Source organism: Marmota marmota, unplaced genomic scaffold (assembly GCF_001458135.2).
Source record: "Marmota marmota marmota unplaced genomic scaffold, marMar, whole genome shotgun sequence".
Taxonomy (NCBI): domain Eukaryota; kingdom Metazoa; phylum Chordata; class Mammalia; order Rodentia; family Sciuridae; genus Marmota; species Marmota marmota.
The window spans coordinates 2,485,665-2,508,433 of NW_026000102.1; the positions used below are offsets into that span (position 1 = coordinate 2,485,665).

Here is a 22,769-nt window from a genome sequence, read left to right on the forward strand (position 1 = left end):
ACTATGTGAGAACAATGTATGACATCCAGCTGTCACATCCCTCGTTCATTAGTTTAAGCACACCTTGATCAGCAGCGCTGCCTAGGAATGCAGCTTTCTGAATGGTTTGCCAGACCCTGCCTTTGGAGTCAGAACATTCCTGCCTTTGGTTGGACCTAGAATGACACCCCCACCTTTTATTAAGTCTTTGTCTCCAGCCTTCTGTTATTGGAAGGTGGTGGAGACTCAGTTCACCGGAAGCATGCCCTTGACTGTGAAATCGCTGTCTATTCCTCTTTTTGCTTCTGGGCCACAAGGTGAGTGTTGCTCTGCCACAGTGTTCCTGCCATGACATGCTGCCTCCCTGCAGGCCCCAAAGCTATCAGCCAATCAACCATGGACTGGAATCTCTATAACTGAGCCAAAGTAGAACTTTTCTCTTTTTACCTCAGGCATTACCTAACACAGGCTTTGGAGTCAGAACATTCCACAGGCTCCAAGGCCCTTTAGACCTCTTTTATTAATTTATTCAACAAGTAGAACAGTGGGCTACTGTGGGTCAGTTTACCATTTACCACTTGCAAGTCACCTGACATAATCCCACTCACTTCTTGTGTGGACGGTACCACCTGCCTCACAAGGTCACCAGGATGAATTTAAATGAGAAAATACCTAATACCTTGCATAGTTCATGGCATATACTAGGCATGCAGCGAGGGTTTTTAAAGTCACAAATATGTATGTGTATATGTACATATGATTATTTAAAAATAAAGTCCCAGTGACTGAGCTTGTGAGCAGAGAGGAGTAAATCACGGGGTTTCCCCACTCAGCCCCAGCAGTGGTATTCCCCATGAAACCAGCAGCTCCTTTCTGAACCAAGTGTCCCTTCCTTCCTGCTTGCTCCCTTCCCACTTTGAGTGCTCAATTTTCTTTCACTTTGATGGCCTGGTGAAGGAGAGGCAGAAAACTAAATTATACTGGCTCAACATCAAAATATTAAAGAATGTATAAGTGAAAAGTTAAGCATTCTCATTTTTAGAAAAAATTCTGGTTTTACTGAGAGTATAAAAATGATGCGGCTGGGGTTGTAGCTCAGTGGAACAGGGCTTACTTAGCACATGTGAGGGTTTGATCCTTAGCACCACATAAAAATAAATAAAAATCTTTAAAAAATGAGGTTGTGGTAAATGCCACTTTCAAACACTACAAGGAGCTTCTGGATTAGAAATCAATTTCCCATTGTTCAACCAGAGAAATGAAAAGTTGTGCTGCAACTGTGTACAATGAATCAAAATGCATTCTGCTATCATATGTACCTAATTTAAATAAATAATTAAATGTTTCCCATCATGCACTTTAGAAGCAATGAAGACTGGCTACAGTTTCCCTTTTAGGTAGCAGTTGAAGCAGATTATATTAGTGAGCTCAAGAACACCAACTGACTTCCCTATGACTATAAAGATCAAACTTGATTTAAATTCTACTTGAAAACATCCTCCCTTCCTCCTTACCAAAGTATCTGCAATTGAATCTGAAATACAATGTATCAGGTATTAGGATCAAATATCTTTTGAAACATTCAGATTGCAAAATAAACTTCATATACCAATTCCAGTGAAAGAGCTTCTGGAAGACTACTGATTTTTACCTGCCTTTTGTCTTGTTATAATCATTGTGCTCCTTTATTGTTTCCTTTAAAAGCTAGGAGTAAAATTCTGATAATTTGTTTTTAGGCTTTGATCAGAGGTATTTATACAACACCAGCACTTCCTGTCAGTATAAGTAACCTCCTCAGGGGTGGGCAATCACTCCTGTGTGGGGTTCCATCTCTCCAACAGCAGAGACCCAAGAACAGAGTCAGAGACTGCAGAGGAACGGCCGCTGCCCCCCCCCCAGTCAACATTCACAGCCAGGCTGGAGCTGAGCCTGGCTTCTGAGGGTTCACTTCTGGAGGACTATCCACGAGTAGGGAACAGTCCTTTAAAATTCTTGCCTCTGGTCCAAATAGGGTAGATGAGGGTTCCTTTGGAAAAATGTTTATAAGTTGTGCTTCAGCCTCCGTGTTCCTACAGTTCAAAGTAGGATGAGCATAAAAGAGGACACAAACCAAATGCACACTTAAATTAAATAGCATGATTTAATTTAGTTGCCTCTTAATCCTGAATCCTCTTAAGTTAAAAAAAAAAAAAAAGTTATAATTAACTATTAACGTTAATGAATTTAAACCTTCCAGAAAGCATGAATCCAAAAGGAAATGTCCAGCAGGTGACAGGAGCCAGATGCTCTATGGCCTTTCCTGTTTCAGTCTCAGACACTCTAAACATCAATGGAAAAAAATCTCTAGTTTCTCAGTTTTATTCTCCTAGAGCACAGTGTGTGGCCTGCTACTGAACACGGTCCTCCAGCAGGTACATAATTAACTCATAGGTGGACAACACGATGGCAGTATTTGGGATCTGCCTGATGAGCTGGGCTGAGAGTCCTCTGTAGAAGGCGAGGTAGCCTTCCTCCCGGAACACCAGGCGTGCTGTCTGGATGAAGGACTTGTACTTGGTGCCCTCCTCCCGGAGCCGAGTTCTAATGACCTCTGCAGAGAGACAAACACCTGCTTTAGGCTACAAATGAAACAGGGAGAGAAGTCAAGGTTCAGCTATGTCTATCTGCCATTCTGGTTCTATTTGGACAGGACAGTCACAAGCTTAGATAAAAAAAGGGTAAATTCCTTTTAGCACATCTCCTACTCCCCTTTATAACTTCCTCCTCCTCAAATCCTTTCCACTCTGTCCAGCTGAAAAGCCGTTCCCTCCTTCTTCAAGACTTTGCCGGTTTGGCCTCCCCCCCAGGCACCCACAGCTGGACACTGGTCACTCCTACCTGTTGTGCACAACTCAGACCCTGGGTGACCTCTTCTCTATCATCCCTTTGGGTCGCCTGGTAGTGTCCCAGCACAGGGTGGAACATGATACCTGCCACCAATACTTGATACCATGTGCTGACAGCACAGCAGGCTTGGGAAACAGCCTGTATCTCACAGCACGATAAACTAAGTGTGGCTGGGCTTGTTTTGTTTTTGTGGTACTGGGGATGGAACCCAGGGCCTCAAGCAAATGGTCTACCACTAAGCCACATCCCAGACTTTTTAAAAAATTCGAGACAGGGTCTTGTCAAGTTGCCCAGGCTCAGCTCAAACTTGTGATCCTCCTGCCTCAGCTGAAGGCGTAGCTGGGATAACAGAGGTGTCTGCTATTGTCCAAGGTCTTTTCTTAAAAGTATGTCAGTGGGACAGTAATTCTATAATTCTTTAAAAAATAAAATTAGCTGAGGGCAGTGCTCAAAGGCAAAGCACATACTTAGCATTCATGAGGCCCTTCATCTCCAGCACCAAGACAAACAAAATTGCTAAAAATTAAACTTACCCAAAGCAGCCTTATTCATCACTCCACTCAAACTGAAGCTGAGTGATTTTTAAGTTTGGCTCCCAAGTAATTTTTTGAATAAAGGAATTTTAAGTAAGACTCATATTTTTGAGTTTCTTTGAAAACAGAAGTTCATCAACACAGGGCCTGCATTTCTGCATAGCAAATTCTGGCCCCAATCAGCTGAAGCTGAATGAAGCAGTTCCCACCACTGACATGATCTCTGCTCAAGTAGCTAAGGCCACTTGTGCTCACCCACCTTACCTGCAGGTATAGGGTGAGCACCCCTTATCCGATAATCTGCCTGAAACTTCTGGTGCATCACGTTGGCCAGATTAGGCACGCTTAACTGGTAAAGCCTACACACACACATTACAAAACCTGAAAATCCCCAAATCTGTAACACTTCTAATCATAAGCATTTCAGACAAAGGACACTCAACCTGTATGTGCACTTCAGTTTGTGCTATGGAGGTCCTGATACAGTGACAAATGACAAACCTGTCAACTGCTTGACTGCTCTGGAAGTAAAAGGCAAAACATACCGTGTGGATAAGCAATGCAGGAGGCACATCCCTTAGAAAGAGCAGCAGCTGCCATGAGTCCAAAAAAACTTGTCGAATTTTTCTCAGTTCCACTTGTGGAAGAGGCTAATGGACCTTCTTTCAGATACTTCTTTAAACTTTCATAAATAGCAAAACAGATGATAGTTTCTGAGATTCCAGCATATGAGGCAGTTAATCCTCTATAGAAGCCACGGATGCCCTCTGTCTGGTAAATGTATCGAGCGCACTGGAGTGTGTTCATCTGCTTGGAGCCCCTTATTCTGCATGGGGAGAACCAATGACAGGTGACTGAGAGATCGCTGCACCAGGTCACAAAGGTGATCGCCAAATGTACAGAGAAACTGCACAAGAGAGAAATCTGTCCTGTGGCCGGCTGACCCCTGGCCCCCTGTGAGGCTAGCTCAACACACTGGGGCACCTGACTGGCCCACAGTCTGTATCAAGGGCCGGAGAAGCATGTTCACAGCCTCTGACCTAATTCTATAAAGAGCTCATGGAGGATAATGCTCGTCCCAGGGGAATCACAACTGCAATACAGTCAAAACAATCCAAAAATTTAAGAATGGGAAGGCAAGTACCAGATTCAAAGTCAAGGTGCAACAAGACACAGGAAGGTGCTTAAGTGGAAAGCAGGACAAAATTCACACATGAAATGTGTGAAAGGAAGAAAAATTCACCAAAATTCTGACAAGGCTGATAAATACAAAGGTTCCCCAGGCTCCAGAGTATTTTGTACACGCACTGAGGACTGAACCCAGGGCATCATGCATGAATGGTATATTTTTATTCTATTATTTCTAAACTTGGCTCCCTGTCTTAATCATTTCACAAAAAAGGTAACTTAGAGTGAACTGATGTTGACCAGTTGTTTTTAATTGTTCAGTCTCCTTATTGCTATGTTACAAGGAAAAGTAATTCTGGCCAAACTTCTTTTTGTTATATCTTTTTTTTTTTTTTTTTTTTGGTACTGGGGATTGAATCTAAGGGTGCTTAACCACTGAGCCACATCCCTAGCCCTTTTTGAGACAGGGTCTCACTAAGTTGCTCAGGGCCTCCCCAGTTGGCAGAGGGTGGCTTTGAACATGTGATCCTTTTGCCTCAACCTCCTATAGTTACTAGAATTGCCTTTTATAGACAGCCCTCCTCTGCTTGATTCACTGGAACAGTTATTCTGTGTTATGGAATAAAGTGATATAAATTTTAGAATCATAAAATGGACCTGATTAGGAGCTTTAAAAGCTAAATTGCTGAGATTTCATCCTCTGACCGAGGTGCTTTATTGTCTCAAGCCTTTTCTGTAACCTGGCTGCTCTCAGGATGGTGGGTGGCCTTGCTGCCTCAGGAAACGGACCTCCTCACCATTTTATGTGCCTCTTGGGTTGCTGGGATCGGTCTTAGGCCACTGTACCCAGCTAATTGTATTTTAATAACTATTTATGATTGCGTTAAAAATACTTTATTCTAAAAAGAGCCTATAGGTTTCCCCAGAATGCCAAAGGAATCCACAGCACCAAAAACAAAAAACAAACAAACAAACAAAAACAAAGCCAACAACAATGCCTGGCTAGAATTTCAGGGCCAAAACTGAGTGTATCTGAGGGCCTTATTCAACTTCCCCTCTGGGGCCTGGAGGCTTGTGCTGTTCTGCTCTTTTGACTTCCTCCCCTGGAAGGTGAGGCCTCCAGAGGACCCTCAGCATGAAACCTGGTGGGGCCTGCACACAGCCCTGAGAGCACTTCCCATCTTCTTCTGCCATCTCTGGGGCCCTCCTCTCCCCACAATGCTTATAAGCACAAATCTCAAAATAAGAAGTATTTCTACATATGCTTAGATTGAGGGGGGAAAAAAGAGGGGGATGACTGAAGAGTCCTACATCTAACACCATAGCTAGAACTGGGGAAGGAAAAATCCCACCAAATTCTTACATTAAGGAAGGGACAATCAATAACTTACTTTCGCTCTAGCTGCATCCGAGTTTTAACCATCCATATAGGATTCATTAAGGAATTTGTGACAAAAGCTGGAAGAAAAGAACAGCAAAATAAAGTCATTACTGGGCAGAGCCAGTGCTTATTAAAGCTGCCCATGCCATACACAGCTTGCGAAACCAGGACTCCTGTGGCTTAACAGAACTGGGTGGCGGAGGCAGGTACCTCTCTGTACTGGAGATGGAAGCCGCAGTCCTGTACCGTGTCTACTCCTGGACCCCAAGAAAGCGCTCAGCTTCCTAGAGCCTGCTGGGTCTCTCTCACCCCTAGGTGGTGCTGCTGGCCTTTCTCCTAATGTGGTTCTCCTAATGTGATTCCCACAACTTAGAAGGTTCAGATCCTCAAGGAATTTTTTTAAGAAGTTGCTAATGTAATCCAAATGTTACCTTATATCTAATTTGGAAAAAAGGAATTCAATCTCTTTTCACCTGAATTCAAACTTAGAAATTTTAAGCCAGATGAATCATTTCAGGAAATGAAGTATTGAGACTGATCTCTTTAGAGGACTCATCTTAACTTTGCTCATCTTTCAAATCAGTCAAAAAAAAGGCCATGCTGTGTTGTTAGTCCCAACTCCTCTGACACCTCATGCCATCCAGAGTCCTAAGTAGATTAATTATTAGGAAGACACTTGCTTATAAAGTTCCCTGAAGGTCTGCTTTATTTACCTGTTCTGGGTTATTTTTGCAAGTCACAAAACTAACCAGTAGCTTCTGGCTTATGGTTAACTCACTATTGGCCCATTAAGTGAAGATAGACCTAATTTGGAATGCTATGTCCTCCTCAGAGCTCCACAAGAAGTGGAACTGCTTCTCTTGTGTGAAGCAGCTCTGCTTAATGTTTTCTATTTGGGGTCTAGAAATCATAATCTCTAAATATTCAAATGGGTTGCTAGTACACTTACTGGGGTAACAGAGGCAAATGAAACTGGTGTTTATACCCACAGACTGGCACAAGGTGGAAATTTTTCTAAAATGTCAATTTAAATTCTCTAAAATATGTTTCAATTTAAGTGAACATAGCCTCTGTATAAAAAGACAGACTTTCTCTTGGCGATCTGCAAGTCCATGCTTTCCGCGTAGGACTTCCTGAGGAACAGTCCTGCCCCAAGTTCTACAATAAGTGGAATGACTTGCTCAAAAGAGAACAGAAGCTCTCTGATCTGTCACCTGTCCTGAAAACACTGCCCCATAGCCGTGAGCCCTCGCTGTGTACCCAGGTATTAAGGGCAGATGGGCCTGCCAGATCCTGGGGAGTCACAAAGAAAGCAGCTCTGATTTCAGGAAACAACTTAATGGGAAAAGCAGAAAGACATGAAAAACACTCTAATAACATAAAAAAAAATAGCACTAACTGGCAGCATGCGGGAGAACATGTGAATTTTGAGGGAGAATAAAAAGCTTGAGTAGTCAAAGAAAAGGAAATCAAGTTACAAACTATTCTCAAACACTCATTCCATCAGTTCTAACATAAAGCTTTTGAAAATGATTTTGGGTCAAAAAGAATAGGAAGTGAATTTCTGGGGGGTTAGGGGGAACACATGCTTTAGGAAGCGAGAGGCTTTTATCTCACTCACTAGGTAACATACCTGCAGAGCCAGCTGAGAAAATATGCACAATATTGCTATTAGGCACGAAAATGCCATTAAATTGCTCTTTGGCTTTGGAGTAACATGCAAAGTACACAGCCCTGTTAGAACAAAGAGAGAATGCTATAAAGAAATCATTATGGTACTATAAAATATATATGTGAGGCATAATAAATAATATGGGAGAAAATATATAACCAAAACCATGTCCTCACCTGTGCTAAAACCAAAACCTTCTCAGAAAGTTCTTGCTTGCCCTGCCAGAATTATTTAATGATGACAGAGTATCCAAAACAATTGAGGAAAGTGATATTTGGTGATATGTGTACCAAGTTCTTTTATGTTCTTCATTCTGGATGAATGCTAACAGCAGCAATATAGACTTTAACTTTAAAAGCTTGTAACATTTCTAAAATATACTAAGGCCAGCGCAGTGTTTCTGTCCCTTGCTCCAGTCTTCTCAGCCCTTCTCCTCTGTCCTCCTTGCTGCTGGGTCTCAGGAGTATAGGCTGCTTGGAAGTTTCCCGGTAATGCAGGCAAAATGGTTTTTTTCTTGTTGGCTAATAACCCAATCATAGGATTTAAGTTTCATCTTAGGATCTTCTTTTTGTTAATATTAATTTTTAATTTTAGGTGGACACAATACCTTTATTTTACATTTATGTGATGCTGAGGATCAAACCCAGTGCATGCTAGGCGAGCACTTGCTCTACCACTGACCACAACCCTAGCCCCTCATCTTAGGATCTAGACTACTGTTAAAATAAAAATTGCAGGAGGCCACTACTTTGGACTAAATTCCTTCCTGGGCCCCAAGAAATCAGACAAAAGCAGTGGAGTCCCTGTGTTGAAGTTGCTTGTAACCAAACTATCTGCCCGTCCAAGAAATCAGGATTAGAGAGGTAACTGTTAACGTTCCCAAAAGGGACAGTTTCAACTGGTGTGATCGTCAACTTTCCTCTGCTTTAATTCTTATGAAAAAGAACTGATGTTAATCAGTTATTTTTCTATTGTTCCCTGTTTTTACCCTGCTTGGCCCACTGGAACACTTATTCTAAATTATATGGAATAAAATGTTGCCTAATTCTAGAATGGGAAATAAATCTTTAAATTACTGAAATTCTGTCCTTTAATAACATGAACACATTAACTTTTATATCCAGTTACTCTTTTTAACTGCTCTGTCCAAAAGAACTTTCTGTCAGTGGCACTGAGGACAAGCACACTGTTGTGGAAGCAACTCCTTGTCTACTTCTGCAAAGATAGAATGTTCTGCACCTGTGCTCTAATACAGAACCACTAGCTACCTGTGGATTCTGAGTACTTGAAACACTCCAGGTGAGCATAGACTAAGGAGTGAATCTTTCATTTTAATTAATTTACATTTAAGCAGGTGCATGTGGCCAGTGGCTATACTACTTGCACAGCACAGCTTTGTATATTTAGACAGGCTTTCAAGAGAATTAAGCCTGTGGAAGAAAAAAAAGGGAGAATGTCATTTTGCAGAAAGTAGAAAGTAAAGCCTGGGTGCCTTTCCAGTTCCTTCAGATCAATGTTTCCAAGTGCACATGAATCATCTGGGGATCTTGCTAGGCTGTAGGCCTGGGTGTGCCCTGAGATGGCATGACTGTGTGGTTTCTCACAAGCTCCCAGATAACACCACATGGTGACCACATACCACACTTAGGACAGCAAAAGCTTAAGGGAGATTATAGGTGATGATAGTAAATTAGTTTTTCTACTTAATAAAATAACCAGAATTTCTTTCTCACACAAAAGAACACAATCATAGCTATCACCATCTCTGCACGTCAGATATATTTAGTGAATCCAACACAGAAAACGAAACTGGCCAGTTAGCAGTGTGGCCCTCGGGCAAGAAAGGCCCAACATGGACACTACTCTTGGGAGCGAGCACACAATTCAATGCTTACCTTGACGGTGCCACTCCAACCAAATTTGGACCCAAGCCTCTGAAGAGTGACTTTGGTCCTTCCTTCTCCAAGATCGACCTGAATAATAAAAAGACATACCTTTAATACCCCTTATGGGAGGACTGTGCCAAATGGCGAAAAGTCAACTTTCACATCATTCCTTCAGATAATATAATGTTGAAGGAACCCTTACCCAACTCTACTACACCTGCAGGAGTAGGCCCTGAGTCCCATTTCCACTAACACATTGACACAGCCTGCTGCAAAAGCAATCACTGGACATATTTTCAACAAGCCTTTTCCCTGCTCCACAGGAGCAAGATATGGAGGGTTTGTGCTATATACTGAAATGCTCCGGTAAAGGGAAGTGTCCTCAATCATAACAACAGCTCAGAGATTTCTCTGGGTGGTATTTCTTTTGGAAATACCTCTTTATTTATAGCAGCATTATCTTGTAGATCTTTGCCTATTGTAGCAGAGCCTGAAACAGGACAGAAGGAACAGAAAAGCCTACCAAGTTTCACGGTATATATGAAGGTTACTTAAAGCCAAAGTCTAACCTCTTGAGTCCCCAAAATGATACTGTGATAAATTTTATTTATTATTTTTGGGTATCGGGGATTGAACCCAGGGGTGCTTAATCTCTGAGCCCGTTTTTATATTTTTATTTAGAGACAGAGTCTGGCTGAGTTGCTTAGGGCCTCGATAAGTTGCTAAAGCTGGCTTTGAATTTGTGATCCTCCTCCCTCAGCCTCCTGAGCTGCTGGCATTACAGGCATGCACCACCATTCTTTTCAAAACTGTACAAATATATATAACAAAATATACCATCTTGGTCATTTTTAAGTAGACAGGTCAGTGGCACTGAGAACATGCACACTGTTGTGGAAGCAACTCCCCTGTCTACCTCCAGTACATCTTCAGCTGACACTTCCCACCAAACAGTCCTGCCCCCACTCCTCTCTGACCTGCCGTTCCACTTTGACTGCATCTGACCATTCCAGACACTCCCACCAGTGCAATTATATAACGTGTGTCCTTTTTGTGACTAGCTTATTTTACCTGGCATGTTTTGAGGGTCATCTATGCCCTAGCATCAGAATTCCCTTCTCCTTAGAGATGTGATGACCTTCTATTGTTATATACACCACATTTTACTCATCCCTTCATTCATCAGTAGACACCAGAGCTCCTTCTACTTTCTGGCTATTGTGAGTAATGCTGCTATGAAGACAGGTGTACAAATACGGTATCTGTTCAAAATCCTGTTTTTAATACTTCTGGATTAATGGGTCACAGGGTCACTCTAGGTTTTGAGGAGCTACCATGCTGTTTTCCACAGGGTCTGTGCTACCACACATTCCTAAGAGCAACGCCTAAGGCTTCTAATTTCTCCATAACCTTGCCAATATTTTTTTTTTTTTTTTTAAAGAGAGAGTGAGAGAGATAGAGGTAGAGAGAGAGAGAATTTTTTAATATTTATTTTTTAGTATTTGGCGGACACAACATCTTTGTTTGTATGTGGTGCTGAGGATCGAACCCGGGCCGCACGCATGCCAGACGAGCGCGCTACCGCTTGAGCCACATCCCAGCCCCTTGCCAATATGTTTTAAAAAAGTTAATTCGATTTCTGATTAAAAGAAACACAGAAAACCCTAAAATGGTACAGAACATTCTTAGACATTTTCCTGCTCCAATATAGTAATTCAAGTTGGTTAAATTTATTCATTTCAATGGCTCAATCCAATAGAATTTACCTTATTTTTATTAATGGTCTTCTCTAATTTAATCTCCTTTCTGAGTACACACACATACACGTATGCGCATGTGTGCGCACACACACACAGAGGACTGAATCTGGGGATAATCTACCACTGAGCTATATTTCCAGCCCTATTAATTTCTTATTTTGAGACACAGTCTCCTTAAGTTTCCTAGGCTGGCCTCAAACTTGAAATCCTCCTGCCTAAGTTTCCCGAATAGCTGGGTTTACAGGTGTATAACACCATGCCCCATTAATCTTTTCTTCTAGTACCTTCAATTCGACAGCATTCTATGTTGAACCAGCTCACAAATAATCACATCCTAGTCAAAGGGTTTCATGCAATGTTTTACCTTCATTATGACACGCTGAAGGTATGATAAAAAGATATTTTTACTTCTATGCCAACAGTGAAGTGTTAACTCTATCTTTACCACTTCCATATTTCCATTTCCTCAAAACCAAGCAAAAATTTTTGGTGCAAGAGCAGTTAGGCTGATGTCTGCTCCATGGCACATGAACTGTGTTCAAGTCCTGTTCACCAGCAGCTTTTCTCCTTCCTCAGGTCACTTTTCATGCCCTACATCCCCTCGATGAACCAATCAACCAAATTGTGAACCTCGGTTTCTCTAATTTTTAGATGTTCACAAAATATTTCAACTGCTTAAACTAAATATTTATACCTTAAGATCTTTCCTAAAAATAGGAGGCTAGCAATTAAAAAGAAAAAGGTTACTTGAATTAAAAAGAAAAAAACTAAAACTCTATTTATGGACAGAAGAATCTTATAAATAAAATATATGTTGGGGCTGGGGATGTGGCTCAAGCGGTAACGCGCTCGCCTGGCATGCGTGGGGCGCTGGGTTTTATTCTCAGCACCACATAAAATTCTCTCTCTTTAAAATAAATAAATAAATGAATGAATGAATAAATAAATAAATAAATAAAAATACATGTATTCTGTCCATCTATAACTAAAAATATTTTTAAAAAATATGGCGGGGGGGGGGCGCTGGCTGGGGCTGTAGCTTGGTGGTAGAGCGCTTGCCTAGCACAGGTAAGGCCCTGGGTTTGATACTTAGCACTAAACAAAAAAATAAGTAAATAAAATAAAGTTATAAAACATATTTTAAAAATACTAGGGAATCCACTAAAAAAAGTAATATACCTAATAAATAAGTCCTGCAAGATTACAGGGTACAAGATCTGTATGAGAAAAATCAGCTGTTTTTCTACACAGGAGCACTTTGAAACAAAATTTAAAAAAAAATTCGATGCTGGATGCAGTGGTACCTGCCTGCAGCACTGGCTAGTTTGGAGGCTAAGGCAGAAGGATCATTTGAGCCCAGGAGTTTGAGGCCAACTGGGTAACACAGTGGGATCTGTCCTAAAACAACAACCAAACAAACAAAAAATCCTAGTTCCATTTACAGTAGCATCGAAAGGAATAAAATATTTATCCCTAGAGACATGAACTAAATTAGCAGTTGCCAGGAAATTGGGTGGTGGGGGTGGGGGGGATACTGCTAATGGATACATATTTCTTTTTTAAATATTCTGGAATTACATTTAGTACATTGAGAATATACTAAATCTTACTGATCAGCAGACTTTAAAAGAACAAATTTCATGGTATGTAAATAATAATTATTTAAAAAAATAGTAAGAAAGACCTCAGTTCAATTTATGTAATCCAATTACTTAAAAAAATTAGAGAGACTGCAGTCTCATTTTCTAATCATAAAATTTTTCTTTACTGGTAGGCAGTGATGTCAGGACACTCAATAGTGTGGTCCAGACTAAACCCTTTGGTACAAACTCTGCTCTACACTGCCACATCTAGACCAGGGAACACATCTCACACTAGCGAAGTGGACATTTCATTTTTTTCTCCATGGCATCTGAGGAAGGTCAAATCAATGAGTTTAAAATAAGACCTGAGGGGCTGGGGATGTGGCTCAAGCGGTAGCCTGCTCGCCTGGCATGCGTGCGGCCCGGGTTCGATCCTCAGCACCACATACAAACAAAGATGTTGTGTCCACCGAAAACTTAAAAAAAATAAATATTTAAAAATAAATAAATAAATAAAAATAAAATAAGACCTGACCATACAATGGAACACACTTCAATAGTAGAGAGGAAGGAAATACTGATATGTGCTACAGTAAGGATGAACCTCAAAAAACATTCAGCTAGATGAAAGAAGCCAGACCCACGAAGCCAACATACATCATTTGAATGTCAGGAGAAACAAATCTATAGACAGACAGCAGACTAGCATTTGGTTACCTGGGGCTGGGGCAAGAGATGGGAGGGTTGCAAACAGGTAAAGGATTTTATTTTAAGCTCTAAAATTAAATAGTGGTCATGGCTGTACAAAACTGAACATACTAACAACAGCTAGACTGAACTTTTTTTTTGTTTTGTTTTGTTTTCTTAAAATGAACAGATGGGTCTTCTGCTGCTGCCTAAAGCCAGCCTATGACTCAAGTTATCTTCCCACCTCAGCCTCCCAAGTGGTCAGGACCAAGCACACAACACCACACCTGGCTGAACCACATGCTCTTGAATGGGCGGATTGTGTGGCATACGAATCACATCCTAATAAAGCTTTTTAAAACAATAAAGAGCTGGGTGCGGTGGTATACGCCTATAATCCCAGTGGCTCAGGAGGCTGAAGCAGGAGGATCACGAGTTCAAAGCCAGCCTCAGCAAAAGTGAGGCACGAAGCAACTCAGTGAGACCCTGTCTCTAGATAAAATACAAAGTAGGGCTGAAGATGTGGCTCAGTGGTGGAATACCCCTGAGTTTAATCCCCAGTACTCATCCCTCCCCTGCCCCCCAAAAAGGCCAGGCAAGGAGAGAGGAGGAAAAACTCACTGAAGAAAGATCTAGAGCAGGGGAGAAATGCTGTTGTAAAGCAAAATTTAGTTCTTAATCAGTTACTTATAACAGATTAAATGCTAAAACTGGAATATGGATTATAGAATATTAAAAAGTAGCATATCAATATGAAATTTCTTGAATTTGAAAACAACTATTCTCTCTTGGAAAATAAATGCTGGAGGATTAAGGGTAAAGGTGCAAGCCACATGGCACCCACTTTGAGATGGACAGAAAATAAATGTGTACAGCCAAAATCAAAGTGTGAACATTAACAAAATGTTAAAAATTGAATGAATCTAGGGACTGAGGTTGTGGCTCAGTGGTAGAGGCTGGCCTGGCATGTGTGAGGCCCTGGGTTCGATCCTTAGCACCACATATAAATAAAGAAATAAAGTAAAAAATCCACTGCAACTAAAAAAAAAAAAAAAAATTGGGTGAATCTATAAAAAGTTATAAGAAAATTATCAGTACCATTCCTGTAACCTTTCTGTAAGTCTGAAATGATTTAAAAGTAAAATCATTTAGGCTGGGAGTGCAGTTCAGTGGTAGAGTATTTGCCTAACATGTGTGAAGCCCTGGGTTTGATTCACAGCACTGCAAAAAACAAAAACAATACCAAAAAAACCTACTAAAAATATGTTAGGCTATAAAAACAACTTAGATCATGATTATAGTGTAAACACAACTCTTAGGATTCCATAAACACAATACTTCAAAATGTAATTCATGGGGTTTCAATGAATATTCACAGTGGCCAAGAGTAAGCCATCTGGCTCTTAAGAGAGGCATGAGAATTTAATATTTTGAAATTTTAAAATACTTTCTCAAAGCAGGACTGTTAAAAAGACAAGCTCTTTTAACACAAACTTTCCTTAACACCTTGAAGTAACCTACACCTCCCGACATAGTATGTAATGAAGATTTTCAATGCTAAGTTTATTTGACAATCTTTTAAAGCTTAGATTCCGTCTGTGGTCCCAGAAATGTACAGTGTGCAGCTCTAAACACAACTAAGGGAATCTCTGGCTCCAGGAAGCTGGGAGCTCTTATCCATAATGCAGCAGGGAGCTCGTGTCCTCAAGTGACTCAGACCTTTAAAGAAGTGAAGACAGCGGTCTCCATAGTTACTCATATTAACAGTTGGCAAAGAGTCAAATCTGTTATATAATCCAAAAGTCTAAACTATCTGGGTGTTTACAACACTTTTCTGGAACAATCAAGTTCCTACTATAAATGGTCCACTTTAGCTTCAAAAGAAGGTTATAAAAATTCAGACTCATTTTCCCACAGTCATATCAACCTTCATTTGGGAAAGAAACGCAAAAAGCAATTACAGTCTTGTTTGGATCATTTCAATCTCTTCGCCAGTTTCAGAACACAATATGCTTACCACCGACTAATCCAAGACAAGTGTCTTATCTAAACATGTCAGTTTTTTAAAAATACAGACTGGCTCAGTGATGTACACATTACTTTTTGGATTAAAAAGATACTTGAAAAAACAAATATAAGGCACCTCAGCAGTTAAAAGAAGAAGTCTTGTTGACAAAAAATTAAACCAGACTTTTTTTTTAAAAAACAGATACCTGAAATAAACATTACTCTGGTAAATTTAATAGATGGATCCTGAATTTGCTAACACCTTGCCTTTTATTCTTTTATGTAACTGTTCAAAGAATAAAAGTTATCAATTCTCCAAAGGAGAATTTTTTCTCTAATGTGTTAACTCGAGTAAACAATGATTTGCATTTTGAAAAATAAACTTCCTACAAACTCTGATCTTTTTTTCTTTAAATATTTTTTTTCAGTTGTAGTTGGATACAATACCTTTATTTATTTTTCTTGTTTTAAAATATTTTTATTTTTAATTTTTTTTTAGTTGTAGATAGACACAATATCTTTATTTTTATGAGACGCTGAGGATCCCCAGGGACTTGCACATACTAGGCAAGTGCTCTACCGCTGAGCCACAACCCCAGCCCTATTTATTTTTCTGTATGTGGTGCTGAGGATGGAACCCAGGGCCTCACACATGCTAGGTGAGCGGTCTACTGCTGAGCCACAACCCCAGCCTGGCTGATGTCTTTTACAGCAGCACTCCCCCACAGAGCAGCACATAAGATGAGTAGCTATAGTTTAATGAAGTGGCTGCTATTCATTTGGGCTTTTTTTTGGTACTGGGGATTAAACTCAGGGGGTTCTACCACTGAGATACACCCCCAGTCCTTTTATTATTATTATTATTTATTGAAACAGGGTCTCACTAAGTTGCCAAGGCTGGCCTTGAACTTGCAACCCTCCTGCCTCAGCTTCCCAAGTCACTAGGATTTCAAGCTGCCATGCTATCATTTGAGCTTTTGAATAACAGCATCTTCTACAAATGTAAACAGAAAACAAAGATGGGTTTTGCAGCACAGGGGAAAGGCTAGAGCCCTTGGCCTTGCCTGTCATTTCCTATATAAAGAGCTCTTTCTGCAGATCAAAGTGACCGCCCTGGCTCAGGGTGGCTAACAGTCCACCAGGGTGGCAGCCCAGTGAAAAGCAGCCATCCTCTGAGGCACACAGCCAATGGTGGCCTGACTGCAGCCTGCTTTACAACTTCCCATGGGAAAACATATGCACTGACCCTGAAGGGCCACTGTGCTTTCTTCAGATGGGAATTAGGTAATATGGTGTTCCCCTTTGTGGCCCGGGAACCAATAAGTTCATTTACAAATCTATGTTTAACAGTACAGAAAGCACATGCATAAGACAGCAGCTAGTATTTATTTACAAGGCAGGGAATGTTGAGTCCTTCAGGTTCACTATCTATCCAATGGTCTAAATCCATCCACTTGCTGATGTATGGAGTGCTTACTCTGTCACAGGCCTCATTCTAGGTGCTTGAGGACACTTCAGCAATCATATAAAGGTCCCTACCTCCAAGAAGTTCAAGTGGAGGGTGGCAAGAGGAAAGAAAAGAGCATGTAAATAAACAAACTACACTGTTGGAAGGAGATAAGTGCTGTGGATAGAAATAAAGCAGGCAGAGGGGATGGGTGTGGAGGAGGGTTCAGTTTTAAAGAGCATGATCACTGCAGGGCCTTCCTGCAAAGGTGACAAAGCCACTCAGATAATGTCCAGAACAAGCACCCTGTGGTAGAAAATGTTCCTGGCCTTTTAAAGGAACAAGGAGGCTGGAGGAACAAGGGAGGACACAGGAGGTGATATCAAGGACAGCTGTGGGCTGCAGCTTTTGTGTGGAGGAAGATGGTAGTCCCAGCAGGGATGGAAGCAGAGGATTTTCTGGCTGCTGTGCTGAGAACACAGAGTATGGGGACAGCTAAGTCTTAGGCCAGGGCAGTTGGGAAACCACTGTCATGACACAGGTGTGACACTGGCCTCTGCCAGGACAGCATCAGAAGAGGTGATGAATCAGGGTCAGATTCTGTGTATATTCTGAAGTCAGAGTTGACAGCATTTACTGTGGGTTGAGAGAAATAAGACTTGAGGGCCACTCCAGACCCCAGAGCTTCAGAGCTGCAAAGACTACACTGCTTTAACCCAGACAGGGAGGTTCTGGGGGCAGCAGGGTGCAGGGAGCTTGGTTTGTCTCTGTTCCATTTAGAATGGCCAGTGAATGTCTGAGCTATCTCAGGCAGCTAGAGGGCCTGTGAGAGAAGCACCGTCATTCATAGATGATATTTACAACCACTAGATGAAATGTGATCACCAAGGGAGGGGCCTCAGAGAGGAGTGGGGTAGGCTCTAAGCCCGGGTAGCTCCTGCAGCATGGCGCAGTGTGGCTGCAGACAGCCAAGGAAACAGAAGCAGCAGACAGACAGGATGGCGTAGGACATGGTCCTGGACGTCTGAGCCAGAAGCTGACTGATGCGTCTCTGTGTTGAGACCTAAAAGACACAGCAGCTCAGTCTCCACTCTAGGGCTCTTGTGCTACTGTTTTTCACCTTACTCTTAGTTGCTCCAAATCCTTAAAAATAAGGTGGCTGTTCATCAAACATGACTTTGGTGTACCTCTTTTAACTTCTGATCTGTATGTCCTCATCTGTAACAACAGGCAATAGTAGGCCTGAGAGAGAATACCTTAAGGTGGTTGTGAAGACAAAGAAATACTACTACATGAAAGTGGACTTTTATTAGTTTGAAGCCATAACATCAGCTGAGCTGTATAGCAGAATCTCAAAACATATATGTATCAGGCTTAGGAGATGGAACTGAATAAAACAGTTCTCAGACAAAAAATCTGCTTCACAGATGGTTTTCCAACAAGTTAAAATTTTACTTCTTTTTTTAAAAATATATTTTGATGTAGTATTAAGTAGTTTAAAAAGTATCTACATGTGATATTTCATTATTTGGTACTGTGGTTATATCAACCAATGAATGTTGTAGGTCCACAAAAAAAATGTTTGTGTGTAGTGTGGAAGATGCTTCTATATTTTAAGAGACAGAGTAGCCCTTTTCCTTTAGGTTATATTTTTGATAAATGATTATCCACTTGGGGACATATATGGGGGAGGTAGGAATTATTGGAGATGAGACACACAAGATATTGGAGATGTGGAATATAATATATCTTATAGAACTTAAAACAGAAACATGCCCATTAATATTACAGGCTCAACCCCATTGATACTCACAACTTTTGGGCAATACTGCCGGGTACATTAAACCTAAACTCAGCAGTCACACTTAACTGAGCAAGCATGTGTGAGGAAGTCTGTAAGAAAGCTAATAAAGTGGGTAAATCATTTCACTGCTGGACACTGCATGCTCCTTAGATGAAAGGTGTCACCTGGACCCAGTGTCTGCCTCTGCTGTGAACAGAACAAGCCAATGGGAAGTGTAATCAAAGCCACTGAGGACAGCAGTGGCTGTGTGTCTTGGCTGAGGTTCATATCCACCTCCATGGCACTGGATTCTATTTTCCTTGTGCCTAACCAAAATCTCCTCCCAGTTGGGTCTCCGCTCCACCTTCAATGTTTAACTTAAATAACAGATTACTTGGACTGTTCTGGAGAAGGTCTCCCTTCCTTGAGGGGGTTTCTGACTCTCACGTGTGACCTGGTCCCCAGCAGGCGGTCATGTCATTGGGCTCTGCTCAGTAAGCTCGATGCACCCTTTATCATGTTTGGCAGGGACGTCTGAGTGCTGCACAGGTAGGTTTTACAAACAAAATGTACCTAAGAACAAACCAAGCACACATTCCACATCTAAGCTGTGGCTGGAACCTGCCTAAGTACCGAGTGTGTGTGTGTTAGGCCAGAGCATCTCCAGTTACTGCTTCTTTCTCTAAGGTTTCCTGACTAAATCTCTACAGGAACAAACAGCAATTTCTTTCCTGATACATTTTTTCCAAGGATAAGTTCCAGAGGTCTGAATATCAAGCTCAGTTAAATTTAACTATTATTTATTAAACACCTCTTTAAAAAAAATTTTTTTTAGTTGTAGATTTATTTATGTGGTGCTAAAGATTGAACCCAGTGCCTCACACGTTAGGCAAGCACTCTACCACTGAGCTACAACTTCAGCCCTAAATATCTCTTCTTAAAAAAGTACAGATCATAAGCTAAAAAAACAGACTGTCAAATGCTCTTCTGAATCTTTTATTTTGCTTTAATGTTAGAGACTGTATCCTAAATTCAATTTAGAAATATTTAGCTACTTTGTAAGCAAGCAAATGATATACTGTTCCTACAACAAAAATAATAGAGGGCAGCTAGTCTAGTACTAAAACAAAATTTTCTATAACTTATTTCTAAATAAAATGTGAAATTCAAAAACATTTCATTTGCATATCAGTTACTCTCAAAAATACAACCCAAATCTTGTCAATTAAAAAGATTTTATCCCTTTATTCCCTTGTTAGCCCTTAAAAGATTTGAGCAACAGCAATAATCTGATGTAACAATTTAAACATGGTTTCAGTTTGCTTTGTAGTTTGGTTTACTCAACTGTCCCTGGATGATGATCACATGCACAGCAGTATCCCTGCGGCCAAGGGCACAAGGTCAGGGTTCAAAGGTGTTATAAAGAATCCTAGTTCTTGATGGATGTGGTGGCACACACCTGTAATCCCAGCTACTCGAAAGGCTGAGGCAGGATTGCAAGTTCATGGCTAACCTAGGTAACTTGGGTGAAACCTTGTCTCAAAAAAAACCAGCAAAAAATGGAACTGGGGATGTAGCTCAGAGGTAGAGTACCCTTGGGTTCAATCCTCAGTACTCCCCGCCACCACCACAAATACTAGTTCTTAAATAGGACTACAGACTGTGCAGACAGACCATTCCATCTGATGGGCTTGATGAACATCCTGTCCTGACAGCAGAACAGAAGCGTGCGGTGGCAAAAGCAGAGAGGACTGTGCAGGACAGAACTTACTTCAGAACCTGTAGGAGTCCAGGTGTCACCGATGTCGGTCTCACCATTCCAGCTCCATTAATGGTCCCCAGATGAACCTGAGGATAATAGACGGTCCGGAGAGCGAGTCTTGAAGACTGTAACCTGGTCTTAATGACTTCTAGTGGGCAAGTGAAAATAGCACCAACTGTGCCCCCACACCTGGAAGAGAAGAGGTCACCGCAGGATCAGAAGAGTGGCCTGATTTTCTGCATGAGCAGGATGTGGAGTCTGACTCTTCTCTTAGAAAAAGGGCACATACATTAATGAAAGCAGAACACAAAGGAGGCTTAAAAAAAAAAGTTGAAATCCCTGAGTTAAAGTGATAACCACTGTCACCATGTCCTTCTATACTGGCACAGACACACCACCTTCTCCTGATTTTGTACTCTCTCTGTGTGTTGACATATAATATTTTTAAAAATTTTTTATTTGTTTTTTGTTATATATGACATATAATATTTTAACAAACTTCCTAACGTTGGACATACATGCCATCTCTCATCTCACTACCTGCTGCAAGGAATATTCTAGAAAGTGCATCTTTGCACGCCAAAACCAAATATTCAGGTAATGGCACTATTGCAAAATTCCATGTTTATGACAATACGGATCTTTATTAAAATCTAATTTACTTACTGCTTACTAATGATCCCCTCAAGTTAGCTTCCTAGCAAGCAATTGTGTATAGTTTGATTTGGGAACAGACTCCAGCACCAATCAAAACAACTTGTGTAACTATCAGGGCCAGCAGAAAATTGTTTAAAACAAATCACTTCACCTTACCCCATTGTTGCCCTTTTATCCCTTTGAAAATGGGGTCCTGGCCGGGTGCAGTGGCACACACCTGTAACCCAGTAACTCGTTTATCTTAAAACACCTACTTCAATCTTCTTTTACATAACAGGATCCATGAATCACGTTTGATAAGCTAGTTATAATGAACAATGTCAAGTACCATCTAACGCCACCACCCATACCACCAGGGATGCAGGCTTTCCTCCTTGAAAAATGTGACTCTAGAGCAGGATGATCCTCAAGGTCAGGACCCTGCATTCCTCCCAGTGAGATCTCAAATGGTACTTATTCATTTGAGATTTCACGGGGAATGTTTTTAAAAGGCACCTAAATAACTGGGAAGAGCATTCACCCTTTACCTTCCACCCCCTGCCGCCTGCACTTGCAGTGAGCCGCTGTGGGCCTGGCACTCAAGGAGGTTCAATCAGAATGATGCTGCACTGGCATCTCAGACTGGGACAGGCTAAGCTTGGAAGGACAGGAGCTGGCACTGTGCAGTACTCCCACTAGCTCCCCGGCTCCACTACAGCTTCACCAACACAGGGTTAGGCGGGGGAAATCTAGAAGCATCCCAGGCCCTCCCACACAACTGGGGTAACCAATGAAGTCAAATCTCCAAGCAGGACGCAGATCAGGAGCCTGAAGCTCCACGGAGCAAGCAGCATTGAAAGCCATCTGCTAACCAACAGCACTGCTGCCATCAGCCCAGGGATGGTTTGTGACAAACGTTCAGTCCTCTGACAATCTTCAGAGGCAGGAATAACCAGCCCTATTTCACAAGGAGGAACCCAAATGTCAGGAGACAGAAATGTACAGATGGGGGAGAAGAGGACAGAGCCAGTGGGGGCTGGTTAGGTAAACCTGGTTTAAGTCACAATGAGGACAAATCCTAAACTGCTACCTACAAGGGTGGTTTCTGAACTGAGGGCCCAAGCCCATCAATCACAAAAGCACTTTGGAGGATCACAAGCAGAACAGGGAAGCAGGAGGACAGAAACTGATGAAGCCCTGTACTAAAGGCAACGTGGCTCTCCACAAGCTTATATACTTTTTCAAAGTCTCCAAGTCATTCAACCCAAACCCCTATCCAGGTCCCCTATGCTAAGATACCCTCTTGTGGGATATTTATGGTAAGAAAGCAAGTATTGTTAGTTTGGTTATACTACTATATATTAGCTTTGTTAGTTAACTCAGACTTTGTAAAACTCTCATGGATTTTTTAATCAAGAGGGTATTTTGAGCTGGGCGTGGTGGCACACGCCTGTAATTCTAGGGGCTCAGGAGGCTGGGGCAGGAGGACTGTGAGTTCAAAGCCAGCCTCAGCAATAGTGAAGTGCTAAGCAACTCATTGAGATCTTGTCTCTAAATAAAATACCAAATGGGCTGGGGATGTGGCTCAGTGCTTAAGCACCTTGGCGCGCGCGCGCACACACACACAAAAAAAAAAAAA

General features: G+C 41.5%; 1 protein-coding gene across 1 annotated transcript in view; it reads right to left on the reverse strand.

The window, feature by feature from the left end:
* Nucleotides 1–2,100: 2,100 nt before the first annotated feature.
* Slc25a33 (solute carrier family 25 member 33) overlaps nucleotides 2,101–22,769 on the reverse strand; it is a 31,997-nt gene continuing 11,328 nt past the window's right edge. The window contains exons 2-7 of the mRNA XM_015501429.2: nucleotides 20,504–20,687; nucleotides 9,475–9,552; nucleotides 7,541–7,641; nucleotides 5,918–5,984; nucleotides 3,944–4,224; nucleotides 2,101–2,569 (exon numbers count right to left, since the gene is read on the reverse strand). Coding sequence (XP_015356915.1) covers nucleotides 2,367–2,569; nucleotides 3,944–4,224; nucleotides 5,918–5,984; nucleotides 7,541–7,641; nucleotides 9,475–9,552; nucleotides 20,504–20,687 — 914 coding nt within the window. The 3' untranslated portion in view covers nucleotides 2,101–2,366. The remainder of the gene's footprint in view (nucleotides 2,570–3,943; nucleotides 4,225–5,917; nucleotides 5,985–7,540; nucleotides 7,642–9,474; nucleotides 9,553–20,503; nucleotides 20,688–22,769) is intronic.